This window comes from Amblyomma americanum, chromosome 1 (genome assembly GCF_052857255.1).
Source record: "Amblyomma americanum isolate KBUSLIRL-KWMA chromosome 1, ASM5285725v1, whole genome shotgun sequence".
Classification (NCBI taxonomy): Eukaryota; Metazoa; Arthropoda; class Arachnida; order Ixodida; family Ixodidae; genus Amblyomma; species Amblyomma americanum.
In genome coordinates, this window is record NC_135497.1 from 448,288,820 (window position 1) to 448,310,322 (window position 21,503).

At 47.8% G+C, this 21,503-nt stretch overlaps 1 protein-coding gene across 1 annotated transcript; it reads right to left on the reverse strand.

Annotated features, from left to right (window-relative positions):
* Positions 1-3,556: 3,556 nt before the first annotated feature.
* LOC144115960 (UPAR/Ly6 domain-containing protein bou-like) lies at positions 3,557-19,766 on the reverse strand. The gene is made up of 3 exons (XM_077650600.1): positions 19,484-19,766; positions 17,998-18,144; positions 3,557-8,778 (listed from the first exon to the last, which is right to left on the reverse strand). Exons 1-3 carry the CDS (start codon positions 19,548-19,550, stop codon positions 8,567-8,569), a joined length of 426 nt encoding a protein of 141 aa, XP_077506726.1. The 5' UTR covers positions 19,551-19,766; the 3' UTR covers positions 3,557-8,566.
* Between the last annotated feature and the right edge of the window lie 1,737 nt (positions 19,767-21,503).

A 21,503-nucleotide genomic window follows, 5' to 3' on the forward strand; every position in this document is an offset into this window, starting at 1 on the left:
TTTATTACACTTGCAATTAATACACAGAGCGGGCCAGCTAGCTACAAAACATCAACGAGGCATTCCTCGGAAATAGGCTACGTAAGAAGGACTTCCGACTTACCGGCTGGGGCAGGGGCGCGACGTCGGAGGTATCGGCGGCGAACGTTTGTATGCGCCGATAATGGCGGCCGGATTTTCCCGTGCGCGCCGCGTTCTTGGGGCAAAGCCATTCCCTAGCATTTGCTGGGGAAGGCGGTCAGAGCGCGCGTTTGCTGCGCTCGCTTCGCTGCCTGGAACCAGAAGTCCAGCGGCAAGGCACAACGGATCCCCGTGCGCCTGCCGCGGAAGGTGGCGGGAGCGTGCGGCCGGAACCGGCCGGATCCCGAAGAAACTCTCTCCGGTTTCGCAGAATTCCACGTAACCTACGAGGTGGCGCTCCCGTCGCCGTTCCCTTTCCCCCATGAGGGAGACTTCCCTCCTCGCCCAGCCGGGGGCTGTCCGTCCCGACGGCCGACGATGGGCCGCATCGAAATGGAGGGGGGAAGCAGGTTCTCCACACACTGTTTATCACCAGAATGCGAAGCATGCATAAAAATTGGTCTCAATCGTCAAAGCAGGACTGCACACAGCCATTATGAATTATGCCAGCTGAATATTGGAATCACCTGATGGCAATTTATGGTTTTATGGGGGTTTAACGTCCCAAAGCGACTCGGGCTATGAGAGACACCGTAGTGAAGGGCTCCGGGAATTTTGACCACCTGGGGTTCTTTAACGTGCACTGACATCGCACAGTATACGGGCCTCTAAATTTCGCCTCCATCGAAATTCGACCGCCGCGGCTGGGATCGAACCCGCGTCTTTTGGGCCAGCAACCGAGCGCCATAACCACTCAGCCACCGCGGCGGCCCTGATGGCAATTATAGAAGTAGTTATTTCAACCACCAAGCAAGCAATTTTTCATTTCCTGGCAGCAGTAAATGAACGCAGGTTGCGAGTCCAGCTTATACTTTCAACTATTTGCACACCTATGGCCCCACAAGCTGCTCATCTTACAGCTGACCAGTAGGAGCTATGAAGCGAAATTTATAAACTTCAAATTCTCAGGATGCAGCAAAACCATACTTGTCTGACCAAGTCTGAACACCTTGCCCATAGCTTGCGTAATGCCACACAGTACGTCAAAAAGGCTAGGTCGCTCCTATCAGCGAGCGATCCCGAAAGACAGCCACTAACACCTAAAGCATCAGCAACAAATAGTCACCAATTACCTATTTCCATATACATTGTGACATGCATCACCTAAATGAATACCATCATTAGGACTGCACAGCAAACTTCGCAGAAAATAAACTTTGAGTATCTGACCATGCTAACAAAATGCTACACCTTTTCAAATACAAATCATGCATACTTATATTCCACATCTGCTCATATTGTTACGTGGCGGCAAGCCAAGGAAAGCACGACATGATGACAGAATGAAGATATGATTTTAATGGCTCAAGGGCCTAGCGCGAGCACTCCGTCCCGCGCCACTGCACTCTTCTTCGTCTTCATAACATGACCCCGGTCCTCAGAGCGATCGTCCCGATCGATTGCTTGAATTACGAATGGTGAGGTGACGATGAGGATGATCAGGAAGGATAGAAGAAGATGAAAGGCTTGCCACAAAGATGGAGATGATCTGGTGGACGGTTGCCCCCGGAGCTTCAGGTCCAGCGGTCGGTCACCCGTAGCCGAAGGTCAAGGGTTGAGGGATCGCCGCACAGCCTGGGCGGGGGTGCCATCTTGGTTCGGGTCGTAGTGGGGTCATCGTACGTCTGGTCCTGGTCGTCGTGTCTTGTGGTCGGGGCTGGGGACGGGGCGGGGGAAAGCGGCTGGTCGGTTCTGGTCAGGTCGAGCTGGGGTTGGGCCGGGCGGCGGAGCCCAGGTCCCCTCGGCCGACGACGAAGGCGAGCAGAAGGCGGCGATGCTCCGGGGACTAGGATGACGATGAATACCCAGCACCTCACACCAAATGTTACGTGGCGGCAAGCCAAGGAAAGCACGACATGATGACAGAATGAAGATATGATTTTAATGGCTCAAGGGCCTAGCGCGAGCACTCCGTCCCGCGCCACTGCACTCTTCTTCGTCTTCATAACAATATCAAGCATTGTGTACCATGTTGAAGTCTGCCCAGAGCCATCCATTCCAGTCTACTGCAAATGGATGCACCACTTGATGCAGAAAACAGTTTGCACACTACGAATACGCAAGAATGAGCAAGACACAAAGAAGGCACAATATTGACATCTGCACAGAAGGCAAATACCAGGCACCATAACCAAACACATCAGAAAGAGACGCAAGATGTAAGGAGGCTTCCAATATTCTAGCGTTTATTCTTGAAAAAAAAACGGTGGATATTTTCCAGTGGCAGCTGTACAAGGTAGGCACTGTGGAATGGACACTGTCATGACAGAATGACATCACGACTCCGGGGTCTCATTCTGGCCATGCAGCACTGCAGTGAAGGAGAAGGTGCCCCTGTGGTCTTGGGTGCGGGCCACGACACAATAGTACACGATAAAAGCATCACTAGTAGTTGGAATGGAAGCATTACTAGTTAGCATGCATGAATCGAAAGCGATGCCCTTGTGGTGACCTAGCCAAGCATGCATGCATGAAAGAATGTTCTCTAGCTGTGTTTGCATACTTTACATTTTTCATTACATTTGAAGCTGTATTCATGTTGGTAAAGCTTGAACCCTTTCAGCCCTGAATTTTTTTGTACAATCCTGGAATTTTTATTGGCTTATTCAGCATTTTTAGCAGCCAGGTAACCAAAAAACAATTATACCAGGTGCATGCACTGGTAACGGACAATGGAAACATGTCCTTATATGAGGAAGCCAGGGCACAGTGGTTGCCATAGTCACGCTATTGGCATATGATCTTTCACCATGCCGCTCGGTGCACAAATATTTTTGTCACAAAAATGGCGTCTTTATTAACTTGATGGCATAGATTGTGGGCTTCGAAAGCCTTGAAGCAGTTTCTCTTTTTGATTTCCTCAAGGACAGAGCTGTATTCTGCTTCTGCCAATTCATCCGAAGTTTTCTGGCACAGCTTTTGAACTTGCACCGCAGCTGCTGCCTGGCTGCGGTCAGTTTAGCCGTACCAAACGTCCTCCACCAGTGACCACTAGGAAAAGCTTGGGATTTTCTGTCGGCGCAGTGGGGAACGTTGTCACATTTCTCTATTATAAAAGTGAAAAGACTGGCTAGTTGATCTTGGTACGTAGAATGCATTTTTTCAGCGCAAAATACAAAGGACAAAGAAAGGAGATACACGCAGGATGAATGCAGCGTTCATCCTGCGTGCATCTTTGTCCTGTGTATTTCGTGCCGAAAAAATGCATTCTCAACTGTTAGGTTGGCAGCCGGCGTTAATCGCTGCCAGACAACACGTGCTGAATGCAAAGAAACTCAGTTTTTGAGTTTTTCTTCCACTACTTCTGTGAATGCGTCCTTTTACTTCTCTTCCTACCTTGACATCATCTACTTCACATGTGCGCTAAAAGCGGCACTGAACAGAGTAAAAGTTTCTTTATTCACTTACCATTATAATGAGACTGTATGCTGAAAACAATTTTGTGAATTGCAGAGCACTTGAGCTATGATTCTCTCTCAACATGGCCGCAATGGCACATACCATTGCGTTCTGCTCACTGTCCAATCCAGCCTGGCCGAAAACGTGACAGCAGAGCCAAGGCTGCGGAACTTTCTTTTCTTTGCACCACAACTTCAGTGTTTCCAATATTCTTGCCCTCCAGAAATGGCACTTTGGATACTACCAAGAGCTTCACTGAACACACGTCATAAAAATTACATGACCAGGGGTGGTTACATCGTAAAAATAAAATAACCACCCAACATTTCAAAAAGGGTAAAGAATTGCAAAAATTGTGAACTTCATTTGCAATTTTGTAAGTAATGTCACTTTTCTGCAGAAAAGAGATTTGCAGTGTTCTTAAGGAACAATCTGTATAGTATCATGATGACCTTAATATTCTCCTCTAGTGTCCCTTTAAATGAAAGGCTAAAAATTTTATGACCAAGCCACGATGTCCTCATAAGAGCACTTGTTAAAAACGGTGCAGAACATTTATCATTGCCATTGCAAAAAATTTTAAATATGGTTACTGACTCCAGTAATTTGAAACTTAAAAAACACCCTGGCACAAAAAAATTCATAGAGACGAGGAGACAGTAAGTTTTAAAAATCTACAAAATCTACAAAGCAAGTAGACAATGTCAGAATATGCACATCTCATGGTGCCCATGATTTGCGTTGTACACCATCTTCATCAGTTTCAACCACAACAAAGAGCACGAAAGTACAGAAACTTTCATGAATATAAATAAGGCTTCAGAAAAAATGCTACTTATCTTCGATATCAGGGCCAAAAGGGTTAAGAACAGCCATTCTACCATTCCAGTCTAATAACCTTTGCATCATGGGCTGTTTCTTTTCCATTAAGGAGGGATGAGGGGATCGGAACAAACGTCTTTATTTTTTGACTAAGAGTGATGAAATTTGGCAGACTGGCTTGAAATAGCATCAAACAGACAGCTACTAAGTTTCACAATGATATCTTCAGTAGTCTTTATTTTATCATTGTTTATATGTTGGTCACATGTTGCTTGCTCATGGAAAGCTTAACGTGACAGCAAAATGGATTATGGGTCTGTAAATGTTTATAATAGGTACTAAGAAGTATGGTGTAAATCAAGATTCTCTTAATTTCTTTTAATATTTTTCTGCTCTTTTCCTAAACGACATAGTATGCACCTTCTTTTTTATGTTTAGAATGCACCATGCTTCCCTTATAGTGTAATAAAAAATGGTGAGCCTTAACGGTTAATCTGAGACTGCCTTGACATAAGCACATTTCAGCAATTACAACAAAACAAACGGGATTAAAATCCGCGCTCCCATTGCCGTGCTATGCTTTCCACGAGCAAGATGATAAGCTCAAAACAAACTTTCGAGAAAACAAGCCTGAAAGTTCTAAACTAGCACACACTGTCAATGTGTAGATGCTCACAAATATATTTATTTGAACCGCTTAGAGTTTATTTCTGGGTGAAATATTTCAGCACAACATAGAGTGTTGTAGATAACAAAAAGTGTACTATTCAAAAATCAACTTTTTTCGCGATTTTTGTGGTCTGATCCCCACATCCCCCTTAAGTGAATGAACTGAAAGAAGTTACATTCAAACAAAAGTTTGGAGTTGTTTTTTTTTTCTGAGCAGAGCATTATTATGCAGTACAGTCACCCCCAGCAGTTATGCACTCTTGGCAGTATCTACATGCCCCCGTAAAAACATGATGGCACTTGTTTTGCCTTCCTGTAACACTTTACAGTAGCTCTGGACACTGCACTACTGGGCCTGTGATTGTCTTCCCATGCAAAGAAACATCTGAGGGGTATGCATTTCACGACTTCACCAAAGCAGTGGCCATCAGCATCAACAGCCACCCACATTCTTCGTCAACAAACACTGCTGGTGCAGACCACCCCAAAAAGTGAAGCACTGCTGGGAAACCTGTATTTGAATGTAACACCTTTCCATACCACCACTTACAGCAGAATCTCGATGATATGAATCTCACGGGGTAGTGAAAAATATTCATGTCATCCGAAATTTCGTATCACAAAAAATTAACGAAAACCGTAAGCAGAAGCACGGGAAATGCATTCACGTATCTGTTCATGGCTGATGGGATTTACTTAGGGCCACGCAGACACGCTCACTCGTGCTCTTGGTGATTTGCAGACCATGTGCTGCCGCTCGCTGCTCCTAGTGCTTACAGTGTGACTGGTGATTGTTGATTGCCACCACTTACTGCTCGTGGTGTGTGTAGCTCACAACTAGCGCTCATGCTGGCTGGCAATGTACGGGTAGCGCTTAGTGCTCAAGGGTGCGGTCGCAGCTTGCATGTTTGTATCATCCATAGTGGAGCGGGAGTGTGTTTGCAATATCCGAAATTCTGCACATTGTACATGATGCACTCCAGCCGCGGAAATATGTGAATTCATATCAGCAGAAATTCGAATCAAGCGTGTTCTTATCGAAATTCTATTGTAAAAGGTTACGGCTCAAGAGGGGTAACTTTCTGAATAGTGCAATTATTCCTCCCCATATTTAATTCTGAAACTATGAAGTGACTATGAGTACAGCATCAGCCACATGAACTGTGCCTGCAACACCCTTCGTGCACTGGTACCAACAGTGATGCCCTAAATGAAAATTCCCTTAATTAGACCTGAAAAATCCCTATTTCTGGCCCCTTTTCCCTGCAGCTGTTTGGGAAAGCCAGCAATGTGGAAAAAAAATTAGAAAATTTCGGTTCGTAAAAATCCCTAAAAACTTATGATTCCCATTTTGCCAAATTTTGTTCTGAAAATTCCCCAAAACGGTGAGTTCCCCGAGTGGAACATCACTGGGTACCGAAGATGGTAAATCCCAATATGTGCCCAGAAAATTGTGGGCCATGAAGGCTGGAAGAGATTTAGCATAGCGGAGACATATACCCGATTGCCAGACTCAGGCTGAGCATGCGCAGTGGCCCTACCTGGCCTGCCCTTGCCATTGTGCGTGCACAGGAGGCACCCGGTAAATTAGTATACGTCTACATTAGTACGTCTCCGCTGTGCCAGATCTATCTAATGAGGTCATTTGCTTGGCCTATGGCAAGTCATGCTTGGTCTTGGTTGGTACACAAATAGCAAGCTGACAAGTGACAAAATGACACTGTGTGAATGTTACATCACAATACAGCAGCACTGTGTGCTTATGTGTCATGTTTGCTGATTTCATTTGCTCCGATGTTCTGCACCAACTTTTCCCTATCGGGAATGGCAACAAAGCAAAAGCTCTAGTCTCAGAGTTTCTTGAATCAGCCTTTGCAATGCTCCGTAAGTTACAACAAACTAACATCCTCCCACACACTGTTACTCACAAAAGCATCATGCAACTGTAAGTGTCACCAAAGTGCACCAAAAGGAGTTAAACAAGCCCGTTTTTGCCCAATACACTGAGCAGATGTACAAAAAATGCCTAAATGATACTAGGTTCTTTTCAAGAGCAAAAGGACCCGAAAAGTGAGACATTTTGACTTTAAACAGTTCCAAAGAATTTTACTGGTGAATGTGGACTCTCGTTTGCCAATCAAACCAGCAAAGTTAAAAGCCTGCACATAAACACATACTACACACAAAAAATAGAACATATGAGCTCTGTGAACAAATACTGCAGTTGAGAAAGTGTGGTCAACAGCATTCTACTGAAACTGACTCGTTGACACTGGACGCCACTTATCTTGGCAGTGAAATTGTCAGGACAAAAGTACAATGCAGCAATGATATCAAGTAGTCAACTAAATCCAAAATATGCGTGCATCATAATGGCAAGAAGGGGTTCAGTGAAATGCACTTCATGCTGCCATGTGAAGCTGCCAATGAAATACGCAGCAATGAGCAAAAGAAATGCTATATTTAGGTCAAAAAATAAAAAAAAACATCAACAATCTATTTCTTTTAAATCTTTCAAAAACAGTAATTTGCAGCCACAAAAAAGATACAACTGCATAACTGAAAAATCGGAGGAGCTGGAAGTACAGTACTCCCTCCTGGTTCCTGGAAAAAATGCACCTGGCACAGTTACATTTGAGATTCCGTGCCAGCGTTTGGAAGCTAAAATTGTCATGTTAAGTGTCATATTATAAAAACGCATTTTGAAAGGGGGTTCGTGCACCAGTGAACCCGGCGATGCAGTTCACAAACAGCTGAGCGGCCAGCAGCAGAAGCGAAGTTAGTCTACACAGCCAGAGATCTGGAGCCGTGCGCCAGCACTTCGTCTTTAACTTCATCTGCCATGCGGGCAACATCAGGTGCGTTCATCATAGTTCACTACAGTTTCCAAGTTTTTAAATCATCAAAACACTATTTTGTAGCCAGACAAAAGATCTGACAGCAAAATTCACAACTTCAGAATCTGAAATATTTGCTCCAGGTTTCCAAACAAGCTGACACATAATGAACTTTGAGATTCAAAGCCCCAAATGAGCCTTGGGGGTGGGAGGCAGGTCCTCACGAGCTAAAACTGCATGGATCTGCACTTCCTTGATCAAGAAATATCTTTTCAACATGGAACTCCCACTTCCAATGTGAGCTTACAAATTCACTGCTGCTGAGCAGTGAGACTACATGCAGCGCAAAATTTTATGGACCGCAGTAGCAATTAAGCATATGAAATGTGAGAAGCTTCCCAGGAAAGAAGCAAGCGCTTCCACATCAATACTGCATAGCGCAAGCAAATGGCCCGAGAAAGAAAGTACTTCCACACCAGCTTCAACCTTGAATCATGTAGCACATGGACATTCAAGTCATCTTTTGATGTGGGCTGCACTATTTGCCTTCATGAGGTGCTGGCACCACAGCTTGAAAGTGGCTCAGCCAAAGCTGCGCCACTGTTGCACGAAGTCAGCCGTCATTACACCACACACAAGCACCTCGAACAGCAGCGCCCTCAGAGGACCACAGCTGCCCTGGCAATGACTATAAGCAGCATTAGGGCTATGCTGCCAGTCCAGGGCTTGAGTGCCACCGAAGCATTGCAGCCATCACCACTGCATGTGTAGATGCAGGCTCGATACTCTCGATCGTCTCCAGGCCGTTGCACATAGTCACAGTAATGACCTCGATCACGTGACGAACAGAACCGAAATGTGCCAATGCGACCTGCGAGTGCCACAGAAAGAACATGAAGAAATACTCACTTGAAGTTGGTTGGGCAGTCAAGGAAATGCGCACTGTCCTACACCTGCTATGTGAACTGCTCACTGAAGTGCACTGGTTACACAGGTCATAAAGAGCTGCATCAGCTGTAATCTGGCCACTTATTTTCTTGAACGGCTTCAACTGATATACAAGTTTGTACTATAACCTACGAGAACCTCTAGCACAATAACGTTGCCTTAAAGCTGGCCCTTGCATTTACAATGTGAAGACGTAAAGGAAAGGTGTTTTTAATGGCCCTGTGTGCAGATTTGATATCGCTCAAATCGACTGCTAGAGTCATTATACTCTGTTTCATACACAGCAGGCAAAGCTGCCAAAGCTAGTGAGCCTGTTTGCACAGGCTAAGTCTATGCCCAAAAAGCAGTTCACTATACGAAGTATTTCGCTGCGGCGAATCTCAAGTACCGCGACTGGCAACCTCAAGCACTTCGTTTTACATCTCGCCACATTTTCGCCCTGCCACTAATCGAGACTTCTAAAAGTAAGAATGACATGTGGCAGTATGATATGCAGCCCTTAGGCCGAATCAATCTTGCTCCATCCGCGCCTAAACGATAGTCCGCTGCCGCCTTCAAAGTCCACCAATACTAGCTCATTTTGACGAGAATGCAGAGACTGATGTCCACACCGACGCCAGCAATGTCGGCCTCGGAGCGATCCTCGTACAGTGGCAGGACGGCGCAGAGCGAGTAATCGCCTACGCGAGCTGCACACTTTCTCGATCGGAACGGAACTATTCGACGACCGAAAAAGAGTGCCTTACCGTACTCTGGGCTCTGAGTAAGTTTCGACCTTACATCTACGGCCGACCGTTTCGTGTTGTCAGCGATCATCACTCGCTATGCTGGCTGGCCAGCATTCAAGACCCTTCTGGCCGGTTGGCCAGATGGAGCCTCCGTTTACAGGAGTACGACGTTACGGTCGTCTATAAATCGGGTCGGCAGCACCAGGACGCGGACTGTTTATCACGAGCGCCTGTGGAACCGGCTACGCAAGACATCCCCGAAGATTGCCCTGTTCTTTGTGCCATTAGCATCTCCCGTATGGCGCAGCTTCAACGAGCAGATTCTGAGTTGGCGCCACTCGTTAAGTATCTGGAGGGTTTGAATTCTCATGTACCTCGTGTGTTTCGCCGTGGACTGCAGACCTTCATTCTGCGGCGTGGAGTCCTCTACAAGCGCAACTTTGACAGCAACAAAGAGACGTTTCTGCTTGTTGTGCCATCCCAGTTACGCTCCGAAATCTTAAGCGCTTGTCATGATGAACCATCCGCCGGCCACTTGGGGGTTAGTCGCACACTGGCAAAGATTCGGCTTAAGTATTACTGGCCCAATTTACTCCCATCCGTGCGTAGATACGTAACAACAAGCCGGGATTGCCAACGGCGCAAATCTCCTCCTCTGAAGCCAGCCGGCTTTCTGCAGCCCATAGCACCACCAAAGACCCCTTTTCAGCAAATTGGCATAGACCTCCTCGGCCCTTTTCCGAAGTCGACCAGAGGAAACCGGTGGATTGCGGTCGCGACAGATTATTTGACCTGATACGCTGAGACCACGTCACTTGCAAACGGTACTGCTGCTGAAGTCGCCGACTTCTTCGTCCACAACATCGTCCTGCGTCATGGCGCTCCTGCAGCTATCATTACTGACCGTGGAGCTGCATTTACAGCCCGCTTCACTCAGGCTGTACTCAAGCTCACGCACACCAGCCATAGACGTACAACAGCCTACCACCCGCAGACAAATGGCTTGGTAGAACGCCTCAACAGGACCTTGACCGACATGCTTTCCATGTATATTGATATCGAGCACAAGACATGGGACGAAATTCTCCCATACGCAACATTCGCGTATAATACCGCGCAGCAAGAGACGACGCAGTTTACTCCGTTCGAATTAGTCTTCGGTCAACAGGTTACCACCCCCCTCGATGCTATGCTACCCGTGGACCCCCCTGACAGTGAGAGTGAACTTGTTGTCGACGTCGCCACCTATGTTCAGCGCGCGGAAGAAGCACGGCAACTGGCCAGACACCGCATTCACTGTCAGCAGCAGATCGATGCTGACCGCTACAACCTTGGACGCCGCTACGTTACCTACCACCCAGGCGACTATGTGTGGGTTTGGACGCCCGTTCGTCGTCGCGGGCTGTCCGAAAAGTTACTGCGCCGCTACTTCGGCCCTTACCTTGTTGTCCGCCGCCTTAGCGACGTAACGTACGAAGTTGCACCAGCCTCGCCAGCTCGTTCATCGCACAACGGCAAGCGCAGCGACGTTGTGCATGTGGTGCGAATGAAGCCGTACTACGAGCGACCCCCCGAGTGACTTTCCGGCTGCATGTAGTCATATTCCTTGATGTCAGACTCGTGGTGTACCTCTTGAACACTTTTTCTCCCCGCTATTCGGTCTGACGGTAACACCGCATCGGGGCGATGCTCCTGAAGAGGGGGCAGTGACACGAGGATTGGAAGTAGAAGAAGAAAGAGATCGCAGCCTCTAGAAGTAGACGACGCTGAAGTGTAGGTCCGTTTCTCTGGTGCCCTCGTTCAGCCGCTGCAGTTCCTTTTCAGTGTAACAACTGTTACAATATTTTCTCTACTGTCTCTTTTTCGACTCTGGGAGTCGCGGCTCCGGGAGCCGGGTGGCCTGGGGCCACGGGTGCCGCTACGAGCTCGCTGGTATTGCAGCTCGGCACCGGGCGCTCCGACACCGTCCGATACGGTGGGCGCCGACCGCTCAGAAGTTGCTTTGTGCAGTGAGCGGGGTAGGACCACCCCACAAAGCTGATGTCTCCTCGCGGCTGCGCGCACGTAACCCGTTTCGGGTCTTTGTTGTGTTCACGGTCATTGTCGGAGTGGTAGTTAGGCCTAATGCTTTTCGGAGCTGCCTGCACCACGTCAGAAGAGGCACGACCACCGGACCGTGGTGTTGAGAGGGGGCGCACTTTGCTGCCCGCCCGTTTTTTTGTACCCTCGCACGAACTGAGCAGTCTCGTTCAACTCAAGAAAGGGCTTTGTTCACTCGAGCTTTGCGTTTGCACAGCCGCCAACACGTTTTGCTAGCGAGTTAGGCATTGTGCCACGAGGCCCTTGCGGATGCCGTTTCCCTTCCGCCCACCGCACGCAGCTCTCAGTCCTTCTGCACACGTTTCGTTCCGCTTTCGACGTCGCCCACACTCCTCTAGGCCGGACTTCAACCGTCGCTCATCGCATAGACACCGGTTCTCACCCGACAGTGGCCATATTGCGTGTCAGCAGCAGAGCGCCACGTGATTAGTGAACAAGTTGAGGACATGCTACACCGTGGTGTCATCCATCCATCTCACAGCCCTTGGTCTTCGCTGGTGGTACTTGTAAAGAAGAAAGATGGCTCAATCAAATTTTGTGTCGACTACCGCCGCCTCAACAAAATTACCCACAAGGACAATTACCCTCTTCCCCGCATCGACGACGCTCTTGATTGCCTCCAAGGCGCTGAGTACTTTTCTTCCCTTGACCTACGTTCCGGCTACTGGCAAGTACCGATGGCTGCACCTGACAGAGAAAAGACAGCATTTGTTACAACCGACGGCCTCTACGAGTTCAATGTGATGCCGTTCGGTCTGTGCAACGCGCCCGCTACATTCGAAAGGATGATGGATAACATCTTGTGGAAGTTCAAGTGGCAGATATGCCTCTGCTACTTGGACGACATTGTTGTCTTTTCCGCCGATTTCACCACGCACCTCACACGCTTACGACAGGTTTTGACTTGCCTGACTGAGGCCGGCCTGCAGCTGAATCTCAAGAAGTGCCACTTCGCAGCTCGGAAGTTGATCATCTTGGGGCACATCGTCTACAAGGAGGGCGTTCTCCCTGACCCGGCCAAGCTCCGTGCTGTGGCACAATTTTCTAAACCTATGTCGCTCAAGCAACTTCGAAGCTTCATAGGTTTGTGTTCCTAGTTCCGGTGCTTCGTACGCAATTTCACGTCGATCATTGAGCCACTGACGAAGCTACTTGGTGGAAACAATGACATGTCTGTTTGGTCGGCCAAGTGCGACGAAGCGTTCACTACCCTGCGCCATCTTTTGACGTCATTGAAGCTCTGCTTACCGAATGTCGCATCGTACATCGGACCACCACTGCCTACCATTCCCAAACTAACGGGCTAACCGAGCGCTTCAATCGTACTCTCTGAGACATGCTCACGATGTACGTCGCAGCGGATCAGACCAACTGGGACGCTGTCCTTCCTTTCGTGACGTACAAGTAAAGCACCGCCACGCAGTCAATCACCGGTTTTACCCCTTTCTTCCTGCTGTATGGGCATGAGCCGTCGTCCACGATGGATACCATCTTGCCATATACTCCTGACGCCTCCGAGTGAATGCCCCTCTCCGAAGTCGCAAAGCATGCGGAGGAATGCCGCCAGTTGGCGCGCTCTTTTACCTCGGCATCCCAAGGCCGCCATAAGCATCGTCATGATAATGATAACAGGCAACACGTTTTTCCGATAGGATCCCTAGTTTGGCTCTGGGTTCCAGGCACACCACCAGGACTGTCGTCAACATTCCGTACAGAAACCATGGCCCTTATCGCGTCGTCCAGCAAACGTCGCCTGTGAATTACATCATGGAGCCGCTCAACCTCTGTTCAGACTTGCGCCATCGTGGCCGAGAAACCGTTCACGTCAGCCGCCTGAAGCCCTACTTTGACCAGCTCCTCTTGTCCTCACCGTAGGTCGCCAGGGTGGCTCCTCTTCGTTCCCGCGGCAATTGTAGCGAACCATGACTGCCGCGCCTGATGCCGCATAGGCAGATCACTGACGGAGCGCCGATGAAAGACGAAGTGACGCTGCGCTGCACGAGATCGCTTGGTGTTTGGACTGGCCATCGGCGCTGCCCGCCGTCCTGCTCGCCGTTTTGTGTTGCCCACCGTGAACTCTTTCCCCTGACCTATTTGTGCACAAACCCCCTTTCATACCGATTACCTTAGTAAATACCTTGTAGGCAACGGATAGTAAGCTGATCGGTCTGCAATTTTTCAAGTCCTTGGCGTCTCCTTTCTTATGAATTAAGATTATGTTTGTGTTCTTCCCAGCTTCTGGTACGTTCGAGGTCATAAGGCATTGCGTATACAGGGCGGCTAGTTTTTCTAGCACAATCTCCCCTCCGTCCTTCAACAGATCTGCTGTTACCTGATCCTCACCAGCTGCTTTTCCCCTGTGCATTGCTCCTAATGCTTTCTTTACTACCTCTTTCATTACTGGCAGGATGATGCCTATGATCACCCATTACTATCTTATGGTCTACTGCTGATATCGTGAGATTATGGTGATGTCATTGAGGTTTTCGGACCATTGCTGCTGGACAGTGCTGGATTTCATTGCAGATAAGCCATATAACGCTTTCACATTACTAAACACTGCTTGATGGTGGCGATAGCTTTGCATGACACTGCTATGGATACGTCACTCTCTGAGCCCATAGAAGTATTGCATCTGTCACGAAGGATTTGGCAAGTGATGTTGCTTTAAATCTGGTTGCAACTCTGGCTACAAATTTTCCCCGAAAAGAAGACTCCCTTCTCCAATGTGCCAAGGGGGCACATGCCATCAGAAACCAACAAATCTCAGCAGAAGAATTCTGCCATTTACAGAAGAGCCTTTGATGAACGGTTTGTGGGGTTCAGAACATGTAGGTGCACTGGTATCTTTAAAGTGACTATCTCAGCTATTCAAAATGCATTCAGCTTGAGTAAAGTGCAACTGCTCATGCTGCGTAACAGTTCTTAAAACTTTGCAGTTAAATGTTTTTCGATAACAACACGCTTCCTGCTGCTACCATCCTTGTGCCTGTCTGCAAGCACAGTTGACATGAGTTTAGGTTTATGGGACCGCGCAGTGGCCCAGGGACCCAGCTGGTTCTAAAACTCACTTGCTCAATAAAGTTTTTCTGTCTGTCTGTCTGTCTGTCTGTCTGGAAACATCGACCACCTGGGGTTCTTTAACGTGCACTGACATTGCACAGTACACGGGCCTCTAGAAGTTCGCCTCTATAGAAATTCGACCGCCGCAGCCAGGATCGAACCCGCGTCTTGCGGGTCAGCAGCCGAGCGCCATAACCACTGAGCCACCGCGGCGGGTTTGTTGACATGAGTGTAGTTGGAAGAGCAAAATGAGAGGATCTTCAAGGGACACTGAGGAGAAACAGAAGTTGGCCTGTACCAAAAGGGCAACATGGACTAATCAAAGATTGACTACTCGCAACGAAAACTGAGCATTTATAAGCTAGAAAAAAAAATACAGGCGTCACTATCATCGGCTGATTCCGTAAGTAAAATGCATGCATCGACATTGATTCTTGGGCGCAGATTCCAGAGGCTAGGCTACACTGCCATTCAAAATGGCTATAGGTTTTGGTAAGTACCGAAAAAACCGGAATATAGGTTGAACTTGTTTTCAAAAAACCATGGCAAAAAGTTGACCCCCATCTTATATACCGGTCATTGGAGGAAGAACTACGGAAGTCTTGCAACAATGGGTGGCTGAAGTCAACAGCCTCCATCACAATCGCCACCAGCAACAGCGCGGTGTGGCGACATTGTGCCACCAGGCACCGCCATTTTGCATTTCCGTTGTTGCAAAGCTATTTCGGTTAAAGGCTGCTTTTTCACATTTTGTTTCAAAATGAGCGGAAGCTGACGGCAATTCACCGTCGCCTTCAAGAAAAACATGACTGAGTATGTGGGAGCTCACGGCAACCTGGCGGAGGCAGAAGCTGCGTATTACAACTTGCAGCAACCAGAAGACAACATCCTTCTGTGGGAGGACCGCAGCGTATCCAGAATTGGAAGGAAAGGTTGTGGAGTTCGTCCGGGAGCTGCGTGCAAGATCGCTGCCTGTGACTGCCGAATGCATCTGCGTGAAAGCGGCAGAGATCACGGCACGGAGCGGCGAAAGTGAGAGTACGCGCGTGTGTACACATGCGCGTACCTCATTTGTTTTCGCCACTCCGTGCCGTGATAAAGTGCTAACAAACATGCTGGTCGATGAGTGCGAGATACTGTTAAAAAATTGGTCGGGTGTACATACGAGCATTTAAATGAAAATATATTCTGTTACCATTGTGCAACCTGCTGAGTCGCATTTGTTTCAAGGTAAGGGTGTCTTTCGGTACTTTTTCCATTGAAAAAGATTTTTCTAATTTTTATAATTGGTTAGTTGGAGGGTCGACCTATATTCCTGTCCGACCTACAGTCCTGTTTTTACGGTACATCACAAGTTTGGAACAGCTGGTGGGAAGATTTTTATAATTTTCTCGCTAATAAATGCATCCTATGCTGCTGGACAAGCGTTAACATAGCCAGAAAAGGCAAGATAATCAGTTTTTATTGAGAACAATATTTGGATGGAGTTGTCCTCGTGTCCCCTTTAAACACTTGGTGACGGAATTTTTTTAAACACGACGTGAAACTAGAGTGAGCTCCATGCTGGACTGAGCAACTGAAACAAACCTTAGTTTTCATAAAAACTACGTGGTTGCGACATTTTCACGCAACACTGTCACATATTATACCCTACACACATTGCAGTTAAGGGTACCTTTTGTGAACATCCAGAACTGCATTGAAAATGGCCGGAACTGAACAAAAACTACTATGCTAAATTACAGAATGCAATTTCTTGAAAAGCTTTTTTCTACAAAGAAAGTGTTTATTGAGAGTTCCAGCTAGACTAAAATGCATGACTATGACACTTGGACCTGTGCACACCAGGAACTTGTTGCAATGAGCTCACAATGCAACACCTTGAAGCTGCTGCGGTGTCATAAAACAGGGTACCATTGCTCATCTGAGTCGAAACGATAACCGCAAGAGTGCAGAAAGGCAGTTGGGGGCCTGTTCTTGGTTGTTTGGATAAGTGCTTCCATTTCAGAGCTAATTTGAGCTGTTCACTTTCTTTAACCTGATATCCTTGTTCAACATATCTCAGAATATAGGCTGACAGAAATGGTTTGATGCCTTGCTGCCTCCTGTCTTTCCTACATGGATTTCATTTTATAGACTGCTCGCTGGCCTTTTGTGCCTACTGCTTCAGGAACGTCATTATCTCTACCTTCCTCTCTGTCCTCGCTGTTTTTGTTCCCCCTACACACAGCTGATGGTGGTATTCCTCATCCCATCATTATACTAGCGCTGTTTCTATCGCCACTCGTCAAATGGGAACAGGGCCCTACTTCTTTTCATGTTGTGTGTTAACGAAGTTTTACAGTACTGGGCTTGCTGGTGTTCTTTCCATGGTGAAGTGCGCTGCGCACAACCTTATCCGCTCTTGTGCTCAGTCCTTGCGTGCTGCTTGCTTCACCCCCAAGTTGTGTCCTGACTTGTGATGGATAGGCACTGCTAAAGCAGCAACGTGGAACTGAATTATTACTTTCAAATGAATATGAAAAATGCCTCCAAATATTTAACATTAAATTACAACCTCAACCACTGTGCCAATGTTTTTTTTACTTTAATATATCATATTTTTATCCTCATTGAAAAGGCCATCATCCTTGCTTGACAATCTTCACCATGTAGCATTGAATGAGGGTGGTGGGAAGCTTTTATTGCCAATGTCCCTAGGGTAGGGCAGTTTGAATGAGGGCAGATTGCACTTGACGTACTGAATCTCATTTCCTTCAAATGATGTTAAATCTTGCAATGTGACACGGGTATAGGAAAATACGGAAAGGCTACAACCTCTAAAGCTAAAGCTTTCCTTCTAACTGTCTCTCTTTCAGAATAGCTAAGAAGAAAGAATGCACTATGTATGTAACCTGCTGTTGCAAATATTTTCAGAAACTCATTTATTTCACATTGAGGAGAGTCAAAGCTCGCACACACAAAAAAATACATATCAGAGCACCCTAACAGCAGCAAATAAGCCATATCAGCATATTAGTTACACTTTGAGAATGTAAATCCCCCACACTTATTGCATAAGCAATCATTTCCTCCAAAGAAGTTTCACAAAATGAGATAGCATCAGTGATATGTGCTTCTGTTTATGCAAGAGCACCATCATACAACAGAAGCCATTTTGGACTGCTTCAATATTCTACTACTCTGACCTTCAAACAGAAATGGAGGTCTAATGAAATGCAAACATAACCACATGACTGTTCCCAACTCACCTTCATACATGCCCGTGGCCTTGACGCAGTAGCTGGCCTCAAACAGGTGATCACAGCTTGCTGGCTCTGGTGAACTGATATGATCCCACTGCTCCGAGCAGTGCAGGTGCTGGTTGGAGTCACACTGGTGACAATAGATGGCCTCCACTGAAATTCAGTTGGGTACAATCACCGAGGACAGTAACCCTGGATGCAAAACTCACACACGGTATGTATCTTTCAGCAAATGCACAGAAAACAAGTACATCAAAAAGAACAAAACACACTGGCATCAGTGTGTTTTGTGCTTCCTAGAGTGTCAAAAAAAGCAAAAAAAACTGCACTACCAACCAGCCCACATCGTCACTTTCATAAAGAATAACAGTCTTGAACCAAACAAGAAAACTACTCCAGAAGTGCATATGTAAAGCAGACTTCGAAAGTTTACAGAACATAGGACCAGCATATCATCTGAAAACCTGCGCTGCATAATCCTATACTGTGAATTTCACCCAAGTGGAAGTTCCAGCTGGCCGGACACCAAATTGCAAATGTATACAATCCAGTGTTATTGCCCCTCACTGTTTGTGGTGCAGAAAAAGGAGGTCTCAAGAGAGGCAGGCCTGAGCTCTCTTAAGTCTCCTCCTCGAAATGGTGGGGGTGAAAAACACGAAACACGCTCTTAAATCAAATGTTGCCGCAATGTTTAGCCCACAGTGGCATTCGCGATCACCACGCCTTTACTTCTGCAAATATGTGATGAAGAACCTAGGCGTTAGTCAACGCTATCAAAGCAGACTCAGGCGGGCCACCACTTTTTTCAGCGGCGACGCATTCCCGTCCGGACTGTTTCCCTTGGTCGCGGGCAGATTGGCAGGAGGTCGCCGCCCTTTGTTTGGCGACGCCCGCGCCACTCAGTCGTGTGGCACGAAGCGCACCAGAGGCGATGGCCGGCCCACCACCATTTCTGACCCCGCAATGCAAAATGGACAGCAAGCGTTTGCAACCGTAACCCAAGTCCTTGAGGCTACGTCTGTCATCGCATCGTAATAAAGCGGCGCTATGGCCTGGCGAAGCGCAGACAACTCCCGAAAAACGAGATAGCCGCAAGTCGCGCGGCGAAGCTAGCCAACATCCACCGACAGTTACAACTCTGAACATTAAAGGCAGCGCTTACGGATTGATTACAGCGAACGCAAGAGGCCAACCGGATTCCGCTCCAGCTGACTCCCTGTTGGATGCAAAAGCCACCTCCAGATTAGGTGGCTGTTACATCCGCAGAGGTTTTTTTCAACGACTAGCGTATCTGAGGCCTAGTCAGAACAGGGTGTGACCGGTCACGGGTGAGCGTCGGTTCCGCGTGCCCGCAGGTCGTGTCCTTAAGGCGACTTGTGGCAAGCAGTCTAGTACATGCCTACACAACGGCCTCTAAACAGTCGCTGTGGCTCGAAGGCCAAGGATGCGGCAGTGACCACGAGGTATGAAGGAGGAGAAATCCCGTGCTTACCCGACACCAAGAAGCAACTCACAACCGTCGCTACCGCTGCGACAAGCAGCCACAAGCTCGATGCCATAACCAAAGAAGCACTCCGTTGGCGGGCACTTTATACAGTGCACAGCAGTTCTCAAGCGCTTGCAAGTGTGGTAGTATCACGGCGAATTCATGAAAACGATCGCGAAAATACTTTCAAACTTTTGTTGACACCACATTCCAGAGGTAACCACAGCCAGGGCCCGCTAGCGCCGCCGCACGCTAGCGCTGTTCCGTCCCCTTGCGGATGGCTGTGCAGGCACGCAGGCTCGAAGCAGTCGCAAAACCACGTGCGCAAAACAAAAAAGTTGCCCGTGACGTCACGTGCAAGTAAGCGTCACCCGCGTTCAGGTGGCGGCATAGATGCAGTGAACTTCACTGTAGCATAGAGTTTCTTACTTTTAATTGTAAGAAACTATATGGGCTGTGGTGAAACGCAAAAGGCGCACGGGTGTATGACCGCTGTCGAGGGCAGCGCGCTGTGCGCTGTGCTGACACCATAGATGCCATAGAGCTAGTACTACCAACACGCTGACACCTCTTTCTCTGTTCTGCCGCCAATGGTCGCCTCGAGCAAAACTGTGCAATGCCTCCTGAAGGCATTGAACTGTGTTGATTTCACGTTCTCGTTTTTATACCGAAGTTTTCACTGAGGTTGTTTTTTTCGTATATTCAGCGTCCACGAGTTGTTTCGAGCGTGGGTAAATGACTGCTGTGACTCACCGTTGCCTGGTATTTTGTTACAGCAATGTTTTTTTTTAGATGGGGGAGGGGTTAAGACTGCCATAAAAAGTTATACAAACTTTCATTCCGTGCCACACACTTTAAAAATGGCCGTATTTGAGTTGAACTCTGGCAGAAAGCATGGATAGGGTGGCCACGAGCTGGCTCAGGACGAGGTGCGTGTTGTCTGCTACCCTCCTAGAGGTACCTCTTTGGGACACAAATCGGCACTCTCTTTTATTTTATTCATTTTTTATTTTTAATGTAACTGTTTGATTTCTTCACAGGCACATGCACATTGTGACGTGCTTCACTCTTCTTTCATATTGCATCGCCATCATCATCATGCCAATCTTGCGCTGCCCGGTGGAACGCGGTGCCGGCAAGGCGGATTTATAGAATCTACCTTAGTGCCGGTGCGATATCAGTTTACCGCTGCACCAGGGATGCTAATGGCTCACACGTGTACCGACAGAGTCGGTGATCGCTACATTTGCAGGAGCTTCGTGCCCTTCTGAGCTAAAGGTTTGGCCCATTGTGTACCGCGTCGACCCGTTACCTCCTCGCCCATTGCAATGCAGGAATTACTGGCGATTTGGCGACGCGTTGCCGACTATGCGGGGAAAACCATTCCGCAGACCACTGTGCATCTGAAGTACCCATTTGTTCTCTATGTGGCGGCAATCATCCGACTGATGATGCTGGCTGTCCCAAGCGTTCAGAAGAACAGAATGTTCTGGACATTATTCAGCAGGAAAGGCGTTCTAGGGCAGATGCTTACGCACAACTAGACCGTAAGAAGCACTCTTATGCGGACATGGCACGATCAGCTGGTTCTGAGGCAGAAGCGTTGCTGACGAAGTCTGTGGTGTCAGTGGTCGAGAAGGCACTTGCAGGTGTTGTGGACCGTATGCTGACCACATTCACTGAAGCTCTGTCCCAGATGATTATTGCGAATCAGGTTGCGCATCCAACTGTTGCCATTCCGGTTCCATCAGCCAGTTCTCATAGCCTCTCTGGTGTCTCTCCCATGGCTCCTATGCCTGCTGAATCCTCGTCTGTGCCTGTACGTGGTACCGGGGATACCAGCACTTCTACTGCTTGCTCTACGGACGTAGAGATGGGGAACCCTTCACAAAAGCGTCGTGCTGCTTCTTCTCCTTCGAAGTCCGCCCTCCCAAGCAAGAAAGGTTCCAACAAAATTCCACATAAAGCTGATTTGTTACAGGAGGCTGTCACGGCCTCTCTGCTTTTACAATAACAACGGCGGGGT

What these genes read in the sequence shown, in the direction of transcription:
- LOC144115960 (XM_077650600.1), bottom strand. Translation starts at nt 19,550, where the DNA reads ATGGCATCGAGCTTGTGGCTGCTTGTCGCAGCGGTAGCGACGGTTGTG. An exon ending in GAGTTGCTTCTTGGTGTCGG is followed by an intron (nt 18,145 to 19,483) that starts GTAAGCACGGGA and finishes ACTGAATTTCAG; the next exon opens with TGGAGGCCATCTATTGTCAC. An exon ending in GGCCACGGGCATGTATGAAG is followed by an intron (nt 8,779 to 17,997) that starts GTGAGTTGGGAA and finishes TGGCACTCGCAG; the next exon opens with GTCGCATTGGCACATTTCGG.